Source organism: Aptenodytes patagonicus, chromosome 7 (genome assembly GCF_965638725.1).
Source record: "Aptenodytes patagonicus chromosome 7, bAptPat1.pri.cur, whole genome shotgun sequence".
Lineage (NCBI taxonomy): Eukaryota > Metazoa > Chordata > Aves > Sphenisciformes > Spheniscidae > Aptenodytes > Aptenodytes patagonicus.
The window spans coordinates 48,104,355-48,129,703 of record NC_134955.1 but is presented as its reverse complement, the minus strand read 5'-3'; the positions used below and the strand labels follow the sequence as shown (position 1 = coordinate 48,129,703).

Sequence of the window (25,349 nt, the reverse complement as noted above, 5' to 3'; positions counted from 1 at the left end):
CTGTAGAAGAGTTAAAGGTTGATGCAGCACTTCCCATCCAGCTGTATTAACAGTCTGTGATGCAAGTGTGTATTTGTGCTTTCAGACTCACAGTTGTTTCTCTGCAAAAAATTAAACTTTTGTGTTATTGTGTAAGGTACTTAATGGTTCTCATGAAGGCAACCCCAGCAGTACGGAATTGAAGTCGTGTTTCCTTGAATGCCTGAAGCTGCTTGAGAAATGCCTTCCTCCATTGTCATCCCTCCTGTTGCTCCTTGTTTTCACTCCTGTGCTGCCCCTTCTGTTTTTCCAGTGTAGGCTTGTGCAGTCACTGTGTGAACCAGATTGAGAACTGACGCAGGATAAAACTAAACTTTTTTTTCCTGAGTTAACTTTAACCCAGGACACTTACTGTATTTCTTTCACTGGATGGACGCTCATAGTCTTGCCCTGGCACTTGGGAGGTGATGGCACAGTATTGGGAGTGAACAAATGGAGGAGGAGGGTGCAATACCTTCGTTTGGCAGCAGTGTCAGCTCGTACTGGTTCGGGGAGCTATGGCACTGGTAGTCTTGCCTTGCAAACACTAAGCACTGCCGACTATAAAACCGTAGGTGTAAATCTTTGCGCTAAGACCAAGCATGGTGGTAGTGACTGTTCTGTGAGCGTTTTTTCCCACTCTGTGCTCTTTAAAGAAGAAGGTCTAAATACAGTTATGTTCTTCTTCTGCTTCAGAGGAGCAGAAAAGTGGGGTAAGGAAGCTTTTTCCTTAAGGATTTTGTCCAGCTGTGTATCTTGAAAACATGGGAGACGCAGGATGTGAATGGAAAAAACATCAATGTCAAACTGAAGCAGCTTAAAAACCTTGCTGTTCTATGAGGCATTCTATTCAGTTAGTAGCTTGCGTGTGATACTATGCTCAAATGTGTCTTGGAAGCCTGAGGCGTTTGAGATAACTTTCTAAAGGGGGGGAAGGCTCATTGGAGAAGTGGTCGTGAGAAATCTTAGCAAAAAGCCGAAGCGTAGCGGCATTGTCAGAGGATGTAAGAAGAGTATAAGAAAGTTTTATATCTTTCTGGCAGCTGCTTGCTGGTCAAGCAGAGATTTGTAATTAGGAGTCTTGCATTCTTTTCTCCATAATTTTATGTGGGCCAGATTGCTAGGGTCTAGCAATGTTAGAGGGTCTAAATGTTAGAACCTGACTGGAAGAGGTGACTGTTTAGGGGTACTAACCATGTACAGCTTTCTCAAATAGCATCAGTGACGGGAGCTCAGAGCTGCCAAAGATATGGTTGCTGATGTATCGCAGGTTTGGCTACTTGATTGGCCTTTTGGCTTTCGAGTTTTGGTTGTTGGGCCTTTACACAGGAGAAGGGAAACAAGTTAATGCTTACTGTGTGTTGAATATATTTGTCTGTGTATGTATATATCTATACCACATACAACACTTGAGAATTTGCAAGTGAAGAGGTCTGTAGAAGGCAAAGTAATCAAGTACCAAAAAGGAGGCAGCTTACAAGTGAGAGTGCAATTCCTACTTAGTAGAAAAAAACAGAAAAGTAAGGATAAGGAAATAAAAGGTGCTTTTGCAAGAAAGCCTATGACGGGTTCCTTGAGAGAATTAAGAGGCAAGAAGAGATCTAGATAAAATTAATATATTGATAGGAAGAGGAGGCGGAAGGAAAGCCATTGGTATAAAGAAGTGTTGCAGTCACTGGCGATTGATCTGGAAAAGCCTGGAGCTTGTGAGAGGAGAGCTTAGAGACAGGGTAGTACATCAGCGTGCTCTCCTGTAGGGCTTGACAGTGCAGGAAAGCTTTACCTGTTTTTAATGATGTGAAAAAAGGAGTCTGCCCCTACCTAGGACATCTCTGCTCTGGTTACCTGAGTAAGTTTTGGGGGTTTTTGGTTTGTTTGTTTTTGTTGGGTATTTTTACCCTAAAAAAAGTTTAGATTCAAGGGTATTATCCTTATGACAGATCTCAGGCTTTCTTCACAACTCGCTCCACAGAGAGAGACTGGTATTTAACATAGAGTGGGCTCTTTACTGTTATTCCAGCATGAGCAGAAGAGGGTGAAATTGTTCACCTTAATTTTTAAATAGGTTGTATTACTTTGTCTCCTGCTGGGATCTGAACTGCTAATCCTTCCCCTCGGTAAAAGGAGAGAGGAACTTGCTGCCTACTAAGACTGTGCAGTAACTGACTTTGGCTACCTTGGAGATTAATGAAATATCATCAGTGGCTAGGAAAGTAATCATTTGAAGTTAGCGTTTCAGCATATTAAAAAAACATTCTGTTGAAATACTAAGATAAATAACAGCTCTTTCTTTTGCTTTCCTGGGAAGTCCTGTGTTCAAATTACTTTGATTCTGCTAACACTTAATCTGTTTAGAGATTCAAATTCAGTGAATGCAACAATCTTGCTATAAGCACCTCAATTAAAAGAGGTTGAAGAACCATCTAGCAATTAAAAATTGTGGGATATTGGAGAAAAGTAAGTAACATTTCTGACTGTGTACAGTTAAGGGAGTGCATGATTGGGAAGAATAGTAATCTGTGGATGGGTTCAAAACTGATTTAATGCTTCAATGTAATACTGCACTATGTAAGATGAAAGCCTGACATCTCAAAGGGTATTGTCATGATGTGAGGAAATGAACACAGCCAGGAGAAAGAAAGCAAATGTAAATAAAAGAACAGTGAGGTTACCTCTTCAAGCTGTGCATGATTCTGCTTTTTATGTCCTTCTGGTCTGTTGGAGAGAGTGTTAGGTGAGTTCAGTAGAAAAATGGTATTTAGGATCTATCAAGACACTTGTGGGAATAATAAGGAGTGCAGGGAAAATTGCTTTTTCTTTCTGCAATGCAATTTTAAACTGGAATGTATCTGTCCGTTGGAGTGTTTTGCTCTGAAGCAAACGGCTAATGGTTTTCTAATACTGCATCCGAAAAATTTCTTGCTTAAAATAGGGAGATTTGGACATATTTAATGGGACAAGGTGCCCTTATTTTCCATGATAACTTACTAGAATCTGCCTATTATTGTGAACAGATTTTTAGTAATGTGGTTTTTTGGACTCCTTAATTGAGCTTCTCACCTTAGAATGGTTCTGTTATGCTTCTAGAAGTTGAAGAAGAAATAATCTCAAACTAAAAAAAATAATTGGAATATAGGTTTTAGATATCAAGTTCTTAATTTCTGTTGTGCGTGGTATCTCCAAATCAGTTAGATAGGAGCTGGAATGATATAAACAAATTTTAATTTCCCTGATGTTTCTAGAAAGTCTTCAAATGCCATACTATAGCAATCTCCAGATAGTTTATTGCATACATGCTTTTGTAAACAAGGTCTCATACTACTTCCTCAGGAAGACAAGGAATAGTTTGATTGAAGAGAGTGGGAGGACTGTGGGATTTGCATTCCTTTAAAACTGTCACAAGTCCCAAATTCTTACAGCTATTAAAATGGGCAGTGTAGATATTTATTTTTCTGAAATCTTTGGTTTGTACATGCTGAAAACAGCTTGTGTGATCCTGTGCTTTGTGTTTGGTTTTTTTGGAGAGAGCAATCATACTGTTTGTAGGCTTATCTTGTGAGATGCTTCAGGATGCAGGGGAATGATGGCTTCATCTTGATTTTTATAGATGCTTTTGCTGGAATTCAGGTTAGTGTAACTTCTTTGGAAGAGCACACTTACGAAGATGAGTGCAACAAATACTGGAAGTTTTTCTTGTTACAGCGATGTGAATAAGCCCTTGTTTCAGATGAAGGTTAGGATAAGATAAAGATGTTAAATAACTGACCTATCCACTGGTATAAAAAGGAATTTGAGTACAGAATTATGGGGTGTTTTTTTTCACATCTGCAAGCAAATTTAAAATGCAAATATTTCTGATGAAAAAAAATTTATCTTAAAGAATGAAGTCTCATGAACTTAGTCACGAAGAAGTGATCGTTCCCCGTTAGCATTTGTGAGACTGCGTCTTGAGTACTGTGTCCAGTTTTGAGCTCCCCAGAAAGATGCTGACGTAGTCACGTGAATCTGTGAATCCAGTGGAGGATCCCCAAGAAGCAGAAGAGGCTGGGGCACATGAGGTATGGGGAGAGGCTGAGAGAGCTGGGTTTACTCGATCTTAGGAGGAGAAGGCTCAACTAGCTGGCTGGAGGATATAGAGAAGATGGAGCCAGACTCTTGGAAGTGTGTGGCAATAGGATGAGAGGCAATGGATGTAATTTGGAAGAATGAGAAATTTTGATTACATATAAGGAAAATAATTTTTCCATGAGGGTTGTAAAATACTGGAAGAAGTTGCCCAGAGAGGCTGTGGAACCTCCATCCTTGGAGGTGTTCAGGACTAGATTGGACGTGGCCCTTGGCAACCTGCTGTAATTAGACCTGCTTTGAGCTGAGGGTTGGACATGATGACCACTGGAGGTCCCTTCCAACCTTGGTTATTGCATGGTTAGAGAGAGAAACTCATGGATTGCAGGAGAGTTTGCCCAGGTTTAGACATTAGCGTTTAATCCTTGAACCCCTGTAAAAATGTGCGCCTTAGGGCTTGTAGCATGTACTCTTGAGGCTTGCATCAGACCTGAGGAAAGAAATTATTACTTTCTGCCTCTTGCTTGGCTTTTTGATTGACTGCATTTATTGTGTCAGTAATGTAAAACTGAAGTGAGTAGAAAATTGGCTGACCTAGAAAAGGCTGTGATCTCCTTCAGACGTTTTAATTGACAAAACTCTATTTCTGAAAAAGCGTACCTGTGCATGAGGATACTTTTCTAATACCAAATTCAATTATAAAAGACTATAAGCCGTTGTGGAAGGAATAGCTACACAACATTTTATCTGGCTAAATAAATTTTTGAGGCCATCATATTAAATTAGTAGATGTAGTGCCAGTGTTGCACTTGCTGAGAATTTGTGTATCTGTACTAGTATGAAAATAAACACCCATGGTAGCTGTTGATGTGATTGGCTTCTCTTAAATTTGAATATGTGCTACTGAGAAGTAAGTTTGGATAAAGTGTTAAAATGTTTCAATTATACTGGGACTGCCATTTCAAATTTAGCTGGTGATAAGCCTTAAATGCTAATAGTAAATTGTTATAAATGTATGCAAGTTCATTTTTTGTTATTGTAACTACTTGAGTGATATGTCATGTTGTATTTTCCTGTCTTAATCGTACAGCAGAAATGTTGTTTTCCTAAATGTCATGCTTTCAATTTGTTGGGGAAAAAAGCTTTATCTTAATTATCTCTTGACTTCAGTTTCTCTAGGAGGAACATAAAACATTGGCCCAGCTTCAACGAAGTTTCCAATTTTTTTTGCCTTAAGAAATCACTCTTGAAAAAGAACCATTTTTAATTGAAAAGTATAGTCTTGAAGAATACTTAAGTTGAGAAAGCAGGAGTTGAAAGGTTTAGGAAGTAGTGGGATTTCATGTCTGTAAAAATAAGTGAAAGTGAATTCTAAAGTATGTTAGGAACTCTTTCAGAGGTATCCGAGAGCCTAGAGATTGACGCGTTAGTGAACCATTACAGGCTTGTGCTGTCTTTGGAAATCTTTATTGTAAAACACACTTGGTAATTAAGCGTGCAGTTAAGGAATTCTCTGTCAAAATGCTGTACACCTAAAATCTACTGGACATACTAGATAAAGTAACGTACTAGGTTTAAGGTAATTTAAGATAAACTATCAGGAAAAAAATGTTCTCAGTAGGATTCAAATTGTCAGCCATATATAGCAAGCAAAAAACCCAAACTTAATTGCATCATTCACTTGCTAAAAGGAAAAAAAAACAACCCAAACAACACTTAAACATTATGAAGATTTGTACTGTTTGTGTAGATGTGGCAAGAGCATCTTAACAAAGGAATGCCAAATTTATTGGGAGTAACTAGCTGCAGATCAAAATATTTGATAATACCTGCCAACAAGAACAAATACTTAATTAGGAATACACTCGAGTGTTAAAGTCTGTTTTGTAAAACAAGTTTCCTTCCTGTGATCTTTTTTTTTTTTTTGAAAGCTTAAAAAGTGATTCAGATCAGTTAATTATAATTTTGGTAGTAAATACTTGGTCTTTTTACCCATGCAACACTCTGAGATCTGAAGTCTAAGAACAAAGCAGTGCAAGGAAAAGGGCTGGAGGTGACAGTAAAATTACCACAGAATACCCTAACAGCTTAGAGAAGCTGCCTGTGTGGAGTTCTCACTTACTGCTGTAGTTTCTGTAGTGCTGATTCCCTTGATCCTTTATAACAAATGTGACCACTTTTGAGAGTGGGGGCACATCCTAGAGCGGAGGTGCATCCCATATCTTTCCATTTTATTCCCTATAGTTGGCAGGAATCTTTGACAAAAAAGCAGGCAACTCATGGAAGTGGTCTTCCACATCCTGCTTCTAAAAAAAGAAGCTGCAAAGCTGCTAGTAAAATTTCTGCAGTATGTGTGGTATGTGGCAATGAGAAGCTACTAAATTTTAGTAAGAATTTAGCGAAGTTGTGTTCCAGCATAAATAATTCTTTTAAGGTGTTTACATAAAGTCTGCCAGGTTGATCTGACTTCGTTCTTCCTGGCAGCATGAAGTGAAACAGCCTTTTTAATACAGAGTGTTCGGGTTTTCCTGGGGTAGCAGCATAACCAGTTATCTTGTACTTCTCTCTTACTGTGTGCTGTGCGTGTTGCACTTGTAGCATCTTCTCTCCCTAAAGCATATGCCTGCCATGCAAGGTATGTACCCAGATTCCTGTGATAAATCCCATGTGTTGTCTACAGTGGTGTCTGCAAATGTTCCTGTGTTTAAGCACGGCTTTTGTCTTCTCACAAAACTTCTTCTCATGCTTTTGAAAGTTAACCATGGTACCCTTCAGTCTGAGAGTGTTTGGCTTCTTGTGTGCTTCTTTGCATCTACTGATTTCTACCATGCTGACTTTGTTTAGGATGAGTTCTATATCCAAGTTGTCTGCTGACACAGGTATAGCAGATATACTGAAAACCCTTTTTCCTATTGGTTTTGAGAAATAAGTTTTTAATTAAAAGAAAGTCAGGTTCAGAATAATGCCAATCTCATACGTGACCTGTTTTGGGTGCTGGCAGAGAAAGCATAATTAACATTAAAATGTGTATCTGTTTGCTGATTTCATTTTACCTTCTTTGTAGATCCATGACAGGGTGAGGTATGATGGTCCTTCTCTGAAGATCCTACTGTCCAAATTTAGAAAATGGAAAATGGTGAAGGGTACTAGTAAAAGCAAATTTACTGCTAACTGCTGTTTATGAATTGCAATTTTTTTTTTAATGCTCTGATAAAGGAGTTATCTTCACAATCTGGTAGAATAGCGGAGGTTGTAATCAATAAAGCGTGCAATTGGATACATTCTAGTGTGAATTTATGCTCAGTGGGGTGGCTTAAATGAGAACTCTTTTTGTGTAGATTACACTATTCTGTCCCTAATGCCGGATGATCTGTAATCATGCTGCAAAAGGGGTATTATGTAAGATGTTTTCCATAGATGTCATTAAAGAATTTGAATAAGTTGGGATAGGCAGAAATACCTTTTCTGTCTGTGGAGCTGGAGTCTCATTCTGATGGTACCTGACCTTAAGGCGCTGCAAGATCTGATGCTATCTGGAGGCCAACATGGTCTTTAAAGCATAACTTTGTGCAGTAGTTGGGTAAGAACATCAGGTTGGATGTGATTGTGCTGCATGTGCGTACATCCGCAATCCCATCCTCTGCCTGTACTAGACATGCTGTCGTGCTACTTATAATGCTTCTGATTTGCAGGATGAACTAAATCTGAAGTAAATTTTGTAATGTAACGTCTTGTGAATTGGAACTGTTTGTTACCACGCTGGGGAGATGATTATAATCAGACTCCCTGATGTGTTCTGCTTAGACCAATGCAGTCCTTCCTAGCTGTAGCTGTATGATGCTGCTGCTCAGTAACTGTTACAATACTGTTTTATGTGATTTGTTTCCCCAAGAGCTTGGCCAACACAGGCATTACCTGTGGCTGATTCAGAATGCCATCTCTTTGCTGCCTTCTGTAACCAGCTGGGTGGTGCTCTCTGATTTTTCTCCTGCAGTTGAGTTTCTTAATGTGATGGTGCTCTTCTGTGTACATGCGGTCTGGGCAGTGCAGGAAAGAGAGATGTAGGTGAGCATACACCTGCTTTTTTGAACCTCACGCTTAGGTGAACCCTGACTTTTCTTTGTAGTTTCCACTTAGATATGCAGTACATTCTAGTTCAAAGGTCATGGCTCACTCTGTTGTCATAAGACTTGTTGAAACATTAGAAGTCTTAATCTTGCACGCTTCCCCCCCCCCCCCCCCCCCGAAAAGGAAATGAATCACTAAGCTGTAGCCACCTTCTTTCTTGGTCTCTGGAACTGAACTTGCTGCTTTTTGGCAGCAGGCTTGGAGCCTGCAGCATGTAAGCCTCCATTTGAAGGCTAATGTGTGGATTCATAAGGCATTCCTGGAAAAACGAATAGGCTTGTATGTAAAATGTGACTATGAATGTCTCTTCTATAGGCAATTCTAGAGTGTATTTATAGTCATCGTATGCTTCATGAAAAGTCTGTGGAATTGCATGCAGAGTATTTCTTTAATGTTTAATTCGGATAGGATAGCATAGAAGCTTCTCAGGTTATGTGGTAGCTGACATGAGAGTATAAGGATGTATAAGCACATTGCTAGAAGAACACTGGGAGGTGAAGTTGATTGGAGTATGTGTTGAGTCAATATAGGTATTCCCAAAAGGGCCTTTCTCAGTCAAATGTTGGTTTTGACCGTGTGGAATAACTTGTGTAGTTTTAGCATTTGTCACAAGCAGAGGCACCTCTAAAGACCTGGAAAAAACTGGTATGCTTTTATTCTGATTAAAATTGTGTACAGGTTTGGGTTTGTTGTTTTTTTTCAGTAGATATTTTTTGGTATTGGGTAACCTCAGATCCATACCCTTAGGATGTAGCCTTTCATCTCTTCCAGATGAACTTCTAGTTAACTGGGAAAGACATTAAAAGCTTTCATGGGATCTCTATTTATTAGAGGCTAGGTAATTTACGAAGTAGTCACTACCAGTTTTCTGTCTGCTTATCCAGAAATCAGCTACTAGTAGACAGCCACAGGTAGCAGGTATGTCATGTGCCTGCTCCTGAATAGCTGCTATTTGCAGCCTGGTCTGTCAGTGTGAGGACACAAAATTCAACTTTAATTCATCAAGCTGTGAAATTGTAGTAATTGAAGCTTTGGTGCATGATCTTTCTCAGATCTGGATGCAATAAAATTCTATGGTTTCATGAATTGGAGCCATAGTGATAACAGTTAAGCAATCTCGATAGTAATAGAGAAGAGAAAGCTTTCATGGTATTTCCTCTGCAGCGCTGGCTCACCGAGTCTGTTGATTGTCATGGTGCTGCTGCCCCTCCTCTCTTCCCAACAGCCACTGGTTCTTGTTTGCTGACATCTATCAAATGAGTTTGTGGAGCAGTGCTGTAAAGACTGTTAGGGTCTAATAAATAACCTTCTGCAAACCATTATATTTCCAACCTGGATCAGTTCAGTGTTGGAGGGATGAAAATCAGATTAGCCTTAGTTGTGCAAGCCAGAGGGTGATGCAGATGGCTCAAAGTGGGAGTGAGTGGGGCTGGGGCAGTTCCTTTGGCTGGCATTGTTCCTGAAGAAAACAGTGTATGAAGCTGTGGCCTGCATTAAAGCTTTAAATTGCCATCATCTGAGCTGCAATGTGGTAAGAAAGTGTTCCTACACCTGTTCCGAAGCATGGTAATTTTCTAACTTAAGCCACCACTGTAGACAGTAAGTTTTTAAAACTACTTCAGTGTTAAACCTGGCCTCAAAGCGCTGCGAGTTAGTTACCTGCATCTGGGGTAAGTGCTGCTGCTAAAAGAAGTTCCTACTGTGTCTTTGCTGTTTTGTTTCCACGCTTGCACCAATTTTAAAGTCCCCGCAACTATGGTGACTGAATCGAGGATTTGCTGTGGTTAAAACTTTGTTCTGGATGTCCGTGTCAGCAAAAGGGAAGAGGGTAGAAATCAGTATCAGGAGGAAGGTGCTGGTGTAGTTTACACTCAGTGACTGCATAATTATAGCATAGTTGTATCCTAAGAGCAGACCCTTGCTTCTGAAAAATTACTTTCAAGATACTAACGCCAGGCTTGAAATACAGGCTTGCTCCAGCACCTGAGATGAGCAGATGTAACTTTCTAAATAATGCAGTGTCTGGTGAGGCCAGCAAGTATGTGTGCCTTTATTGATTCATCAGCTGTTACAGAGGTTAGTACATCTGTGGCTTCCTTTCCCATATGATAGTATGAGTGCCATAGGTGAATAACTGGTTTTATTCTGTCTGCTGGCCCCCACCCCTCATTAATTATTTGCTGTTGTCCTTTTTTGATGTATTTAGGATCAAACTCTTTCCTAGGTGTTGATGTTTCTTTGATTAGAATATTTTTTTAAAATACATTGCTTACTATATCTGGCTATAAGCTGCAATTTGAGTACAGTCCAGAGAAATTTGAGCAAAATCCTAGATGCATCCCTGTCGTAGCCCTCTTTTTAGTGTGGTGTTGTTACTAATATAGGCATTTATTGAAACATATTATCTTGGTTTCCTTCTTGTCTCCTAGCTGCTCCTGTGCACATCTGGCAACATCCTTCATAATTTATTTGGATACCAGAGAGTTACAGAATTCTATGCCAGTCTTAAGCCGTTTAGATTACTGTTGTGGTTTAACCTGGCAGGCAGCTAAACACCACACAGCCGTTCGCTCACTCCCCTCCCTGCCAGTGGGATGCGGGGGAGGAGTAAAATTTGTGAGTTGAGATAAAGACAGTTTAATAAGACAGAAAAGGAAGGGAAAATAATAATAATAATAATAAAAGAATGTACAAAATAAGTGATGCACAATGCAATTGCTCACCACCTGCTGACTGATGCCCAGCCAGTTCCCGAGCAGTGGTCACTGCCCACCAGCTAACTCCCCCCAGTTTATATACTGAGCATGACATCACATGGTATGGAATGTCCCTTTGGCCAGTTTGGGTCAGCTGTCCTGGCTGTGCCTCCTCCCAGCTTCTTGCTGGCAGGGCATGAGAAGCTGAAAAGTCATTGACTAGTGTAAGCACTGCTTAGTGACACCTAGAACATCGGTGTGTTATCAACATTATTCTCATCCTAAACCCAAAACACAGCACTGTACCAGCTACTAGGAAGAAAATTAACTCTATGCCAGCCGAAACCAGGACAATTACCTAATAGGTTGTAATTTTCCTAAGCCTAGGAGTACTGGCAAAAATAAATCTATTCTGCAGGGAGTAAGACTTGTCACCTTTGATGCTACAGATAGGGGATTATGTCTTGGAGAGTGTTCTTTCACACGTAGCTCTTCTATTATAGGGTAGCTATTCTATAACTTTTAGGAATACAGATAGTAATTAGCATCTAATGGCTGGGTTTCTATGTTTTGATACATTGATTTTTGAGATCTGATCTTTAACTTAATTCTTTGAACAAGTAGTGTAGTTAAAACGATATTTCCCCCCCAGTGTTATGTTGAGTGATCCCTTGCCTTGTCGCTGTGAAGTTTTTCTGTAATAGTCACAAATATTATGTATTACAGTAATCGTACTTGAGATGGACATGCACATGTATTATATAACTAGTCAAGCTCTTATCTTCAGGAGAGGGTATGTAAGTAGCAAGATGACTTTTAGTGTGGATTTTATGCAGAAAGCCTTGCTTTGTTCTGTGTGCTGACATATATGCAATGTTGAGACTGTGTATACAATGACTTTTTTGTCTGTGGTGTCATGTCCACCTCATGGATGAGTACAGCGTTTATGTCAGCATCTTTAGGCTAACAGCTATGGAGACACATAGATTATGCTTGTTTTGTTACAGTAATATAGGTTTCCAAAGTTGAGTCTATTTTGATATTTTCCAGTTACTTTTTCAATTCTCATAATCCTGAGAATACATTGTTTAGATTAATAAAACTATTCATTTCTATTTTTTTTTCCCCTGTAGTGAGCCTGGGAAGCCTCACTGTTCTGTTATTTGTGCCTACCTAGTTCTTGGTGAAGGGGGAAGGCAGTTTTTTCATTTTGGTTGGGCTGGATGTAAGCAATGCTCTCTACGTAGCTTCGCAAGCTAAAGACCTTTAATGAGATGTTGGATTAAACTGCACTAAATTGGTAACTGTGACTTCAGTTGTATCAACAACTTAGCAACCTCGTATATGGAGACTGACAGTATTTATCGGTAATTGCTGAACCTAGCTGGAAGTACTTTGAGCTGGGCGGGAGGGATGCAGAGTTTATAGATGATCAGAGGGCCAGGGACTACTCTGAAATGCCTATCTGTCATTTCTTGAATGAGTATCTCACAACTGCCTCTCTTTAAATTTTTACTGTAGATAAATCATATTGTGCACAATGGAGGATTATACAAAAGGCCTTTCAATGAAGCTTTTGAAGAAACACCAATGCTGGTTGCTGTGCTGACCTACGTAGGCTATGGTGTTCTCACTCTCTTTGGATATCTGCGAGATTTCATGCGGCAGTGGAAGATTGAGAAGTGTCAAAATGCAACAGAAAGAGAAGAACAAAAGGTAACCACTGGGAGATAATGGTCAGTAAGAAATGATGTGGCTGAGGCTATAGCTTGAGCATTTCTTTACGGAGCAGTGTTGTTCAAAGTTTTCTGCTGTTCTCCTTGTCTTCTGAATGCCCCAAATTTTATGCTAGTACTGCTGTGTCATTAAAATAATGTTTCTTTTAGTTGAGTTATTTTTTGGCGGAGCAGTTCCCTCATCTGGTTCACTGCAGGGCTGCATCAACATGCTGAGAGATGCCCCAGCTGCAGAAACAAGGGTTTGGGGGAGAGAGACTGCATATGACAGCATCAGCAGCTGAAGAAATGCTTATCAAAGGATCTGGTTTGAGTTTGACAGCAGTGGGAGTCTTTCTGATGCTGCTCTGGTGGCTGTGTTTTGATTTGGAAGCATGCTATTAATTCTCTTTAGCCTAAGCAGTTGCAAAGAAAAGTTTGTGGATGAGAACCAGAGCACAAGCTGGATGACTTTAAATTTATCTGGAGTCCAGAACACTAGCAGGTTAGCTGGTGAGTAATCTGAGGTGCTGACTCTTGACTCACTGATAGCAATTAAAAAGAATTAATTCATAATAAGACCTATTCACAAAAGTTTCTGTTACCAGGTGAAAAGTCTTGCCTGCTTCAGCAGTTAGTCTGGAATAGATAATCCTAATTTTGAGTAGTTCTAAAATATTTTTAGAGGCCTTTATTCCCCGCAGGAATTAATTACCATTAAGAAAGCTACTGTTTAAACTTGCGGTTCGCAAGCTATTTCCTGCTAGTGTGAGCCCTCTTAGCACAGTGTGAATACCAGTGAGCTTTGCTCCAAAGGTAGAGTGATTTGGCTTACTCTTGCTGATTGGGGTTCTGTTTTTCTCAACTGCTTTGGGGAGCCAGTCTGGCTTATAAAATGTTAAGGGAGTTTGTTTTCCAGTTGCTGGTTTCTGGTTCTCCGTGCAGCCACACAAGCAGTTGGGTGGCAGAAGATAGGGGGGGCGGGAATGACATCTCACTAATGCAAACAAATAATCAAGGGTGGGAGGGGGGAAGAAAAAAAGGAAGGCTTTTTTGGAGGCAGCACTGGAGTAAAGTACGTGTCATCTTATGGTAGATTAGCTAAAATGCAGTAAACTAACCCATGCCTAAAATTACTTCACAGTAGCTTCTTTGTGTGAGCATTATGAGGTAGAATTAAGATGTTTCTATTTTGGGATTAACTGCCTTACTATGATTCATTCTCATAGGAGTTTAATGAGTAATAGGTATTTCATATTGGTTAAAAGTACAGGAGATTAAATTTACACTATTTCGAAAACTGACTTCTGGAATCTGGAGGTAAAAATCTTGGATCCCTTTTAACAGTTACAATATCCGAATAAGGATTGCTGGCTAAATCTCAGCTTGAAACTTGATGTGCTCATTAATGTCATTTGAGCTACTCTGGTTTGTCACCTGAGAACATGACACCCTTATATTTTTCTGTATATAAACTACATGTTGATACAGAAGAAAACAGTCAAACAATTGCATAAATTTACCAAGATGTTAGAATAAAGGTTTAAGTATTCGTCTCTACTCATGGTATTTGAGGATTTTAAAGGGGTAACTGAAGTGTTGGTGCAGTTACTCCATACTGTAGTTGTTATATTTCTGTTGCACAGTTTCTGTGAAATGCTTGTTCTGTTACCAGTATGTAAGGTGCAAGGCTGCTTACAGTAGTCCTTTTCTGTGGGAGCAGTCATGACTCTTACATGAGAGTGTATAAAAGGAGGACCTCGGGCAGTAGGTCTAATTTGGGAATACATTATTGATATCAGGCTCTCGGTAAAGATTGTCACAGAGGATACTGAAGCACGAGTTTGTTAGCAACTGATTATCCTAGTTCTAAAATAAATTTAGCCTTGAATTTTTTTATAAATTGACTTAGCATTGCATCTTACCCTGAAAGACATTTGCTTAACAAGTATACCTCCCAGACAGATGAATTTAAACCCTTTGAGTTTGGTCATGGCTTGCAGGGGAGAGATGTGTGTATTCTGGTTTTGTTTTGTACATAGGATGTCTGGGATGGAGCTAGTAAGAAGTGCCAGTCAATACTGCGTAAGAATGGAAAATAGGAAATCCTGTTTAAAAAAGTTTCATTGTTGAAATCTCAGGCTGGTGTACTTCCCCCAAATCACATTTCTAGTGCTTAGGTTGGAATAGCTGTTTCCAATATCGGACAAATAGAAAAGTGATCATGTGAGGTCTAGAACATACAGTGCTTATCCTCACACTTTGCTGCTTTAAGCTTTGTTTGCCTGCGAATGGATTGATGAGAGCATGTTGCAGTGCATCTAGTGTGGGAGCCAGGTTTTATTTTGGTGCGGGGGGGTGGTGTGTGCTCAATGACTTGTTTTGAAACAGTTTCTCAGGATTTTCAAATATTTGAGTCTCTCAAGTTGCTGGCTGACAGCCCAATCATCTTTTGGTAAGGGAATGCAGACACTAGCGCGCAGAAAAGGCTCGAAACTCGTGCTTTTTTTTTTTATTAATACATGCAAATCAGAGGTAGTCTCTGGGGTAGTCTCTGGCAGATTTGTGATCTCTGTGTGGAAAGTAACGCTTTTGTTATTGAAATTCTAAAGAGCCAACTAGATGATTATGATTTTCTTAAGTATCAAGCAAAAGGGTTAGCTTTAGCTTTTTGAAATAGTTTATAATTGTTTAGGTGAAAAGCTCAAAGCAAAGGCAGTGGGAGTAGCTGTGTAGCTGAACAGTGTGTGATGACCCGCTCTGTGAGCAAAACAAAATTACGTAGTGCAAGGAAGTATTTCATAAATGGCTGAATGAACTTGTCCTGAAAGTCGTGGAATTGAAGTATGTGGGTTTCTGTGGTATGTTTCTGAAGGTGATCACAGTTAAAAGCATAACGTAAACTTAGGTCCAAAATGTAGTATTAAAAACAAACACCAAAAAAAGCCACCTTCAGTTTTCGTGTGTTTTGGAGGGCAGTTTATTTCAGTAGAGCAAATCCTTCCTTAAATTGTCACTTAATATTGTAATCTTAGTCTGTGCATTAGAACTAGAAACCGAAAGTGACCAAATTAATTTAAAGAGCAGGCTTTCCAACAGGTCTATATTGGGACTGTCTCTGACGGTGGGTAAATTCCTTGGAATTTATTAGAGCCTTGCATTGAAATTAATGATTCCAGGAAAACCTAATATTCACTCACTGTTGGAACACAAAAGGGTGAAAAGGGACAGGCTTTGCTAGTACTGATTTCCAGGAAACAGTCTGACGGGTTTTGGCTTTGTTTAAAATATATCCAGCTGGGCTTTTCCTGGAAACCAGTGTTGTGTAGCACATCCTCTCTGAAGCATTAGTCGTCTGTTTTAGGCAGGGGTAAGCGGCAAGATTAACAATTGTCAGTTACCCTGGAATCAATCTATGCATACCCAATTTAATGGAATGTCTGGTCATACAATGTAGTTAAATCTGCAGAATGCTTGTAGGATTTTTATAGGCAGGATGAAAATCACTTTTACCTTTCTTGTGGTCTGATTTGCCTGTTGATTACCTTGTACATTTTGTATACAGGAGCAACTGTGCAAATGGGGCCAGTAACTCCCTAACATACCTCTTCATGCTCAGTAGCTTGCCCAGTTAGAACATGTTTCTAGCATCTGGGGTTTTCAAACACTTGTTCACAGGAATCCAGCTGTAGGAGTATCTCTGGGGCAGTAAACTGGAGTCTTTTGCTCAATGTTTTCTTAGCATCTGTATAGCTCATCGGAGGCTTCCTGATGGTATAAAGGCTACCCGCAATTATTGCTCCACTTCTTCTTGACTCATGTAGCAGTGAGATGGAACTAGTCTTTCTGCTTCCTTTTAGAAGCCTGAAATTTGTTGCAGTTGTCTACTTAATTTCCATTCAGAGTCAGTTTTGTATTATCAGGGAATGCATTATGTGAATTGCAGATAAGCCTGGCTGGTGCTCATGGCACCATTTGTTAGCCTAGGTGCAAGCTGTGAAAACTTGACTCTAAAAGCAGCATAATCACTGCATTTGCATGTCACTGTGCCCCAAGCTAATGGTTACAAAGCTCTCATTATGACCTTCACTACTTGTAGTATTAATTTACAGTATGGTGAAATCTTGGATTCCCAAATCACCCATGCAAAGGTGTTGCACCCCAAGGGAGAATTTTATTCTTCTCGTGTTTCACTCTTTCTTGAAATTGCTATGCCTTTCAGGCTTCTGGGAGACCACTAGTATTAGGTTTCTTCATCAGGCATCACCTTACTAATAGGGGATGTGTTCTAGGCTTAAATTGACAGGAATGGAGCTGTTTAGGATTTCTTAGCTCCGTGTTCATGTGAACTCAAATGAAAGAACTTGCTGCTTTTGCTCCCTCCTTTGGAAACAGTATAACCTTTGCAGTTGTTTGACTGTGCTTACTCTGAAGATTGCTCAAAGAATCAGCTCACTCCTAGAATATTTTTCCTCCAAATGAAGCTGTTCTATCTCAGGCTGATATTCTTAGGGTCTGTTATGGCTAGAAAGAGTGTTGGATCTGAAATAGGATGAGAGCTTAATGAAAAAATAACAATAAGCTCTGAAGGCCATTTAAAGGTGACAGTGATTGCTTCCAGCAGTAAGACACTGTTGCAGCACAGCACTGTGGCTGCATGTGCCAAAAATTTGAAATAGTATGGATTGATAGATTTTGTTCTCCCTCCTTCCCCAAATGTTTTTTCTTGGTTCAAAGATTGAAAACGTTTAATTTCTGTCAGGAATTCAAGTGGTCTTTTTAGTGTACTGTCCTCTCTACTCTCCATCTGAAATGCCACACTGTAGAAGGATGCGGGGAGGGAAACAAAGAAACAAAAAACCAACCCTAAACCAACCAGGCAAACCATCTGGTTCTGTATGCCAGCTCCAAAAGAGGGCTCTCAAACTCCAGAAGTCAGTACCACTTTATAAAGGCACAATATCCCTACCGTTTCTCTTTTTTGTGTTCTCAGATGCATGGGTCATGAGAACCTCTTGGTGGGGTTAGGATTACTGAGGAAATAGACAATCCAGTTTTGATTTATGCCAAAACAACACTTCCTGCCTGTCCTATTCCAAGGAACTTTCTCATAAGAGCTAGCTGAGGGTGGTTTATTGTGGGGGAGCGAGACAGACGACAAAGGGGCTGACATTAAGCTGATGCCTCACTTAGAGCCCTTTGCTATAATCTTACAGCTTGGTACCCCCAAAAACTAAGGCTAGTGTCACATATTAGACCTTAATTCCCTTACCCATAATTCGTTACTTGAATTCTTGTTGACTTTTAAGACACCTTTTTTCCTTATCATAATCCATTAGGTTCAGAGAACTTCTCTACTTCACAGCTAAATTACTTTAAACTTAGTTACACTGTTGGCTTGTAAGATCATACTTGTGTTATATATCTTGGTGGTGTCAACCTGTTGTGGGTGATTGTCTTTATCTCACCAGTTGAGCTTGTTACTCTTCCTGCTTTGTCAGCTTGGGTTTCAAAATAAAACACGCTCTATCTGATCAGTAATCTGAGGTGAGATTGGACTGTATCAGCCCAGGCATACTTGCTTGAGTTGGTATGATGACTCATTTCTAGCCTCTGCTCCTAGCCAAGAACCTTGACTAAAATCTCAATTGTTTCCTGGGTCACATAGTTAGTGTGCTTGAATAACTACTGCAAAGCTGAATTCTCATGCAAAGATGGTTAAGAGGAATTGAAAATGCTTAAAAGGATCTCAGTAGATTATAATTAGACATAACAAGTACAAGTCCCTTAAGTATTGATCTTCTAATGTGCCAGAGTTTCTTCTTGATCTTCTCACTTCCCCCACCCCTCTACAAATGATGTAGCAGAGGGTTTCAGACACTTGTAGATAATTATTTTGATTTTGTGTCATGAATTGGGATCTTAGTATATTGCAACAAGTACTCTCATGCATATCACCACTTTGTAATAGAGTACAGTAGCTATGTAACTTTTCATGTATGAAGGAAGTTCTCAAATGCATTTGCCAATACCAAGGTGTTTTTCTCAATTGTAAAAGTGACCAGTTTGTTAGTGATTCAGTCTTGAAACCCACTTTCTGCCTGGAACAATGTGAGACACTGAAGTCAAGGAAGGGTAGAGCTGTGTAGCTACTTCAGAAAACTAATGATTTTCTAATCATTCAGCTACTTCAGAAAACTAATGATTACAGCTTTGTATTAGCTGACCTACTACCCCTGTTAACCTCTCTTGACAAAGAGCCTTCAGAGAAGGCCCGGCACGTGTGAAGTAATGCAAAACTATACTTAAGTAGAGGAACATGGAAGAAATAATTGCCCTTCTGTGCATCTTGGCTCACAGAAATCTTGTTCCCGCTGTCTGTCTTTGCTGAGAAAGGACGTACTCGTGATTCCCTGGAGGAGTGATCACTAGCTAAGTTTGGTTTGTTTTTCCATGGTTGAAATGATGAGAATCAATATCTTTGCCTTTTTGGTGTGTCATTATGCACAGGCAAATCAGAAGGGGGCTTAGGTCCAACTATGCTTAGAAGTTGGCACTTTTGGGCTCTGTCTTTCCTGTGCAGCTGCTGGTAGGAGGATGCAAAGGGGTGGACCTAGATGGTTCCTTTACTCCAAACTGAAAGGACAAAGTTGTTAAATCATTAAAATAGGAAGGTGAAGAAAAAAGTACTCTTCCTGTAGTCGAGTATTGTAAGTTAAAGCTTCTCAGTTCCCATTTGTTTGAGTTGTTATTAAAAAGCTGGCATAAAAGCTCCCAGATTTGCTTCAGTGATACAAATGTCAGGCACCGTAATATTTGGTCAGACAGATATTCTGTCTTGCTTATCCTGTCACCAAAAACAAAATGCCTTTTACCATGTTTGCATTTCTCTTGTGAAAAACAGGAAGAAATGCTATGCTGGCTCTTAACCTTTGTCATAAATTCTACTTTTTCCTTTTGTAGATTATTAAAAAGGCTTCCCCCCCCCCAAAAAAAAAAAAGTAGCAAATGAATTATGCGTTCTTATCACTACTGAATGTCAAACTTCCTTTTAATTGATTAGTAATAAGGAAATCTCATGACTTGGGAGCATTTTAAGTAGGACAGAAAGTGTTCTTGAGTGCTCAAATGTCCTTGCTGTCACAGTTAGTTTGACATTCTTGTGTGCTATCCATTCAAGACAGTCACTTACTTTTCCTGAAAAACGTTGGAAGGGAAGCTAGAATTCAGGAAATGCTCATGCAAAGAAATCCTGTGGGACTTAAGTGCTGATAAGCTGTGCAGAGGAGATGTGCCATAATGTAGCTTACTAACTTGGATTCAGAACAAAAAATTGTGGGAAGTTCTAATGGTGAGCTCTATAATAATGCTAGTGCTGCTATATTAAATGCATTTCTTATGTACAGAATAAAGTACAGCAGAGTACCTCAGTTGTCAAATTCTTTGTGTATTCAGTAGAGCAATGCATACTGTTTGGTGCCAAAAAGCAATTGCATGTTCCCTTGTTCTGCTTAACTCTGAAGGTTGAATACAAATCTCTTGCAAAGATTATACGCCCATGCATTTCACGAAGGGGGTTATTGTGTGTTTTGAGAGAGGTGTTCTCCTCAACTACCCAGCAAGAGCTGGAAAGAGAGCCAAGATATTTCAAGTTCAGAGAAAAAGACCTCATTGTGTCATTAGGAGCTCCCAATTCAGTTTCTGTGTTGCTTTCAGCACTCCCTCTCCTATACGTTAGAATTCTTTGAGGCTTTCTAACTTGAAGCATCACCTAATGCCATGACTGTTTCTTCTAGTTGTGGTTGATGGCTTTTAGATTCTATGAGCTACTTAAGTTACATACAAATAAGCGCCTACTGTTGAGGAAATCTTAGGAGCATGGTAGATTTGCAGGTTGAAAAAGTTTGGAAATCACATCTAGGAGATGGATTTTGCACTAGCAGATGAATCTCTTCAGTTTTGCTGCTGCCTAACCTTCAAATGATTTTGCACTGGCACAGATTTCCAGGATTAAAAACATTTTGGGTGGAATTGGTATCAGGGCTTGTGATGAAGAACTCTAACTTTTTCTTGTTTTCTTGAATTTATTTATTTATTTATTTATAAATTACAACCCAATGACAGAAAAAACTTATTCCTCTTATTCCTAGTTTGCTGTAATATATATTTTCCTTTTACTTTGAGTGCTTTTGATGTGTTTTAGGACTTTGTCCCATTGTACCAGGACTTCGAAAATTTCTACAACAGAAACCTCTACATGCGCATTCGCGACAGCTGGAACCGTCCAATCTGCAGTGTGCCAGGGGCCAAAGTGGACATGATGGAGAGAGTTTCCCATGACTATAACTGGACGTTCACGTGAGTCAAAATTGAAGAAAAGACTTCCAACAACTATCTTTAAGTAGAGAGTCTATAAGAGCAAGTTGCAGGCTGTGAGGTTAAAGGAGCAATGAATCATGTTTGTTTTGAGCTTTCCAGTGGCTTGAATCGATGCATTTTGCTCTTTTGAAACACATCTGGCCACCAAGGTGATTATTTGTATATAATCTTTTGGCTACTTACTAAGGCTCCTGACTGTGTTAAGATTTCATGGGCATACGCCTGTAATATAATTAATACTTTTGTGTGTGATGACCAGAACCTGGAGTAGATACTTTGGATTGCACTGCTACTTGTGACTTTGTGTTGATTTAGAATCAGTCCTGACACTTGAAGCAAACGTTGCTGCCTGAAACTGAATTTAACACTATTGTTTTGAGTCAGAACTGAAGTAGTCTGTAGAAACAAAATCAGAAATGCAAGGACAAGGATTTTTACAAATTGGAAACGACTTATCACGAGTTTGATGTGAAGAGGTTTGCAGCACAGTACTTGGTGAAACTAGTCATGTCTCTCCTTGGCTTTCAAGGGCAAAATAATTAAAACTTTTTTTCCGCTGAACTTCTTCCTTAATCTCCTTGTCACGTATTGTTAGCACAGCAATGCCAGATGTGTTTCCTTTCTGTGGTTAGAGGATATCCTGCTTGAGGGGCTGCCAAGTTAATTGATCTAGAGATCTTATTTTGTAATTGAAAAGAAAGTTGTATGTTTCTGGGATTGGGGGGGGGCAGCATGTCAGAGAAACAACAAAAGGTTTGAGAAGCCTCAAGCAATTTTAGCTATGATAGCAAATTCACCCTTTAATGTAAACTCTTCTGGGAACTAGTTTGAGACTGTAAGATGGGGAAAGCATCTTTTTCACTGATTGTTTCAGTTTGATGACGAGGGGCAGTACTGAAATAATTTAATGGTTGGTTCTATTGATTTTTAACATTTCAGTGTATATTCTAGGGAACTGAAATAAGAATCTTCTGGTGTAGTTAATTTTTTTTTAATTGTGGGTGTCCTAACCTGTGGTGTTTTTAAAACACAGGTACACGGGAAGAGTGATAAAGGACATTATTAACATGGGTTCCTACAACTACCTTGGATTTGCCCAGAAGGCTGGGACTTGCCAAGAAGCAGCAGCTAAAGTTCTGTCCCAGTATGGAGCTGGGGTGTGCAGCACTCGGCAGGAGATGGGTAAGTTGGAGCAAGACAGGGTGTTCCCCAAATGTATGTTTCAAAGTCTGTAATCTGATCGCAGGTCTTTGAAACATTACTTGTTCCAGCTTTTGAACTTTAGACTTATCAATAAAGAAGCTTTTACTTTAGTGAAGACAAATTGACTTGCTGGGTTTAGTTTACATGGCACAGCAGCTGGCTCATTTATGTTTTCATATTTTATTTTTTTTTTTAGCGTTCCCTTATGGGCCTTTAAATAAAGAGCAGCCTGGTTGGTGGAAATTCTTCTCGTAGAATATAGCAATAGCGAAAGCTTCTCCTCACTCTGAATTTCTCATTTGTTTTATGTGCAGGAAACTTGAACAAACATGAAGAGCTGGAAAAGCTAGTTGCCAGGTTCCTAGGTGTGGAATCTGCAATGGCATATGGAATGGGGTTTGCAACCAACTCTATGAACATTCCTGCTTTAGTTGGCAAGGTATGGCTTAAGTCACTGGCAAAAGCTCATCTAACAAAGATTCTGCTGGCTGGGTTTTCTAAAAGCTACTTGTTTGGTTTTGTTTTTCTTCAGTGGCAACTCCTGCAGATATTCTCTATGGAAACTATAGGTCACAGTATGCATCTCTAACCTTTGCAACAATCTTTTTGGGAAGCAGCATCTATGGGACCAGTAGCAGTCCAGATCTTGCCCTCTTTCTGGGAGAGAGTCTAGCATGTTAAGGCTTGCTTCCTCAGGCTACTCATTAGTGTATGAAATGGTAACTGATTAACAGGCTGATTGTCTGAAGGTATTTTGATGCTCTTGAGACACTAAGAAGTGACTGTGTCAGTGAGACACGCAGATAAGTTGAATTGCATGTTCGTACATACAGAATTTACTATCTTTGAGCAACAGCTGAAAAATCCTTCCTTTGAAGGAGCAAAATCCTAGTAGAAAAGCTATTTGAGAGAAACAAGATCAAATGTAAAGACTGATGATGTCCACTGTGTGCCCCATAAAACAGTACGCAATGCAGCCTGAATGTCCTGTATCTTAAACTATGGGGTTTTTTTTTAGTTATTGGAAAATGAAATGGAAGAGACTGTTTGCATCTTCTGATGCAAAATACATGTTCTCTTAGCTCCTACTTAGAGTAAAATACTGCAAGTACTGGAACTGTTTCCTCTTTTTGAAAATGATTCATTGTTAGCCTAATACTACTAGCTTATTGGAATTCGTTGTCCTTGTGTAGTGAATTATTTTCCCTTTATTCCATTTATTTATTTTTCTACTTCCTGAGATCACTTTGTAAATTCTTCCATTTGTGATATCTACAGATTATAAAATTGCTGCCTTGTTCTTCCCGGCAACTCTTCCTCCTGGTGAATCTCTTCTTGACTAGCTGTAGTGTCTTCCCGCATGCTATTTTATTTGTAACAATGAAGCAGCACTGTCTATGTAATGCGTCTTTTCTTTTGGTCTCTTAAGTTTTAAATATCAGATGCTTTCCATAATGAAAGACTTTTTGAGTCTGACACCAGAGAGAAATTCAGTGCTTCAAATCTAGTCTTTCTGGAGTCACATATCTCTACAGTGCTATGATTTTGAACAACATGTTACTCCTGACATATCTTTTACTTGCATTTTTCTGCTTTTTGTCTTCCCACATCTCCCCGATTTTCTCTTCAACAGGAAAATGATTCATGATTTCTGTGAGACCTTTTGGATTCAGAATACACATGGTCAGATACATTTAAGTAGACGTCTCTCTGTTGTAAGTCAGCACAAATTGCCCATTACTGCAAAGTTACTCAAGCTTTTTTTCTGTGTATGTGGATCCCACTGTATATCTTTAATACCTTACAAGAATACCCTTGAGACACCTTACTCAGCTCCTTAGTGTTCACATTTGAACTTTAACAGTTTTTACAACCATTGAGAGAATCTGAACTGAAGGCATGTAACATACCTGTTTTCATGCACATAACTTGCAATTTAGTAAACCAACTCTTCATAAATGGATACAGCAGTCTGTACTGTGTTAGTAATGAACATACGTAGTTTTTGTACGCTTTAAATAAAGTAGTAAGAAGCTTCTGCCTCATAACACTAGATATGCCCTTATACTCAGGTGAATACTCCAAACAGAAAATGCTCTCTTCTGAAGAAAAGAGTTCTTGCCAAATGAACTATTTTGCAGCTCAGAACGTTCACTAAATGCTTTTTTTGGCTGCCTGAAGTTGCTTCTCACTGCCCTTTTGATTTCTTCATTGTCTGCAAATACAGACTCACATAAATCCTGAATTCTGGCACCACCCAGTACACAATTGGCTGTGTGCACAGCCTGTTTGGCAGTGCTTTGATAGAATCCTCAGTAAAGCCCAGAGACTCCCATGCTTGATTAAACTCTTGGGCGTTTTTTTTTTTAACTATTGTTTGTGCCTCTCTGTATGTCCTACATACATTTTCAGGTGCAAAGCTGCTTGGAACACGAATTTTTGGAGGTTTGGCAAATACAATCAATAATGGCATCTGCATTTGACCAGAAGGAGTTTCTTTGACAGTCACTGACACGATTTGAAGCTGATCATTATTTACATAGTGTCTGGGCACCTGTTTTGCAACTTAATTAGCTTAAAACACAAAATGCTGCAATAAAGTTACTCACATACATATAATACTGGACCACCTGTTCTGTTTTTGCTCTGTGGAATCCTTAAGCACTTGGTTTATGTTGCTACTGAATCCTCTTTTAATAGCAACAAATATGACTTGACTATCCAACTCTACCCCATAATGTGATCAGCATTGGTCAGCAAAAGGAATTCAAAAGCTTCATCAGCATTACCTAGTTGATTTTTATTCACTATGCCTTGTTAACAGCAGCTTCTACTAAGCAGATGCTGAAAACAGGTATAGTTGGTGTATACTGAAAGTTGTATTTCAGCACTGTTAAAGCATCACTAAAAACAGGTCTTTCTGCGCCTGGCAGTTTTTAGCAGGAGAGACCCACTGTTGACAGACAAGTTGTTGGCTGCCTAGTACGGTCACTGCCAAGTATGCTGAGTCTAGACCACAGATAATGTGAGATTTGAGGATTACATAGTCAGAAGTTGTTAGACTATTTGAGGCTAAGCTAGAGTCTGAAACTTGCCTGTTTTGGAGTAAATGTCATTAATGTAGCTACTGCAACTAGCTAATAAC

At 39.4% G+C, this 25,349-nt stretch overlaps 1 protein-coding gene across 1 annotated transcript in view; it reads left to right on the top strand.

Moving 5' to 3' along the window:
- SPTLC2 (serine palmitoyltransferase long chain base subunit 2) overlaps positions 1 to 25,349 on the top strand; it is an 88,367-nt gene that overhangs the window by 800 nt on the left and 62,218 nt on the right. Inside the window, exons 2-5 of the mRNA XM_076345187.1 lie at positions 12,429 to 12,623; positions 20,826 to 20,980; positions 22,035 to 22,183; positions 22,519 to 22,643. Of these exons, the coding sequence (XP_076201302.1) occupies positions 12,429 to 12,623; positions 20,826 to 20,980; positions 22,035 to 22,183; positions 22,519 to 22,643 (624 nt within the window). The remainder of the gene's footprint in view (positions 1 to 12,428; positions 12,624 to 20,825; positions 20,981 to 22,034; positions 22,184 to 22,518; positions 22,644 to 25,349) is intronic.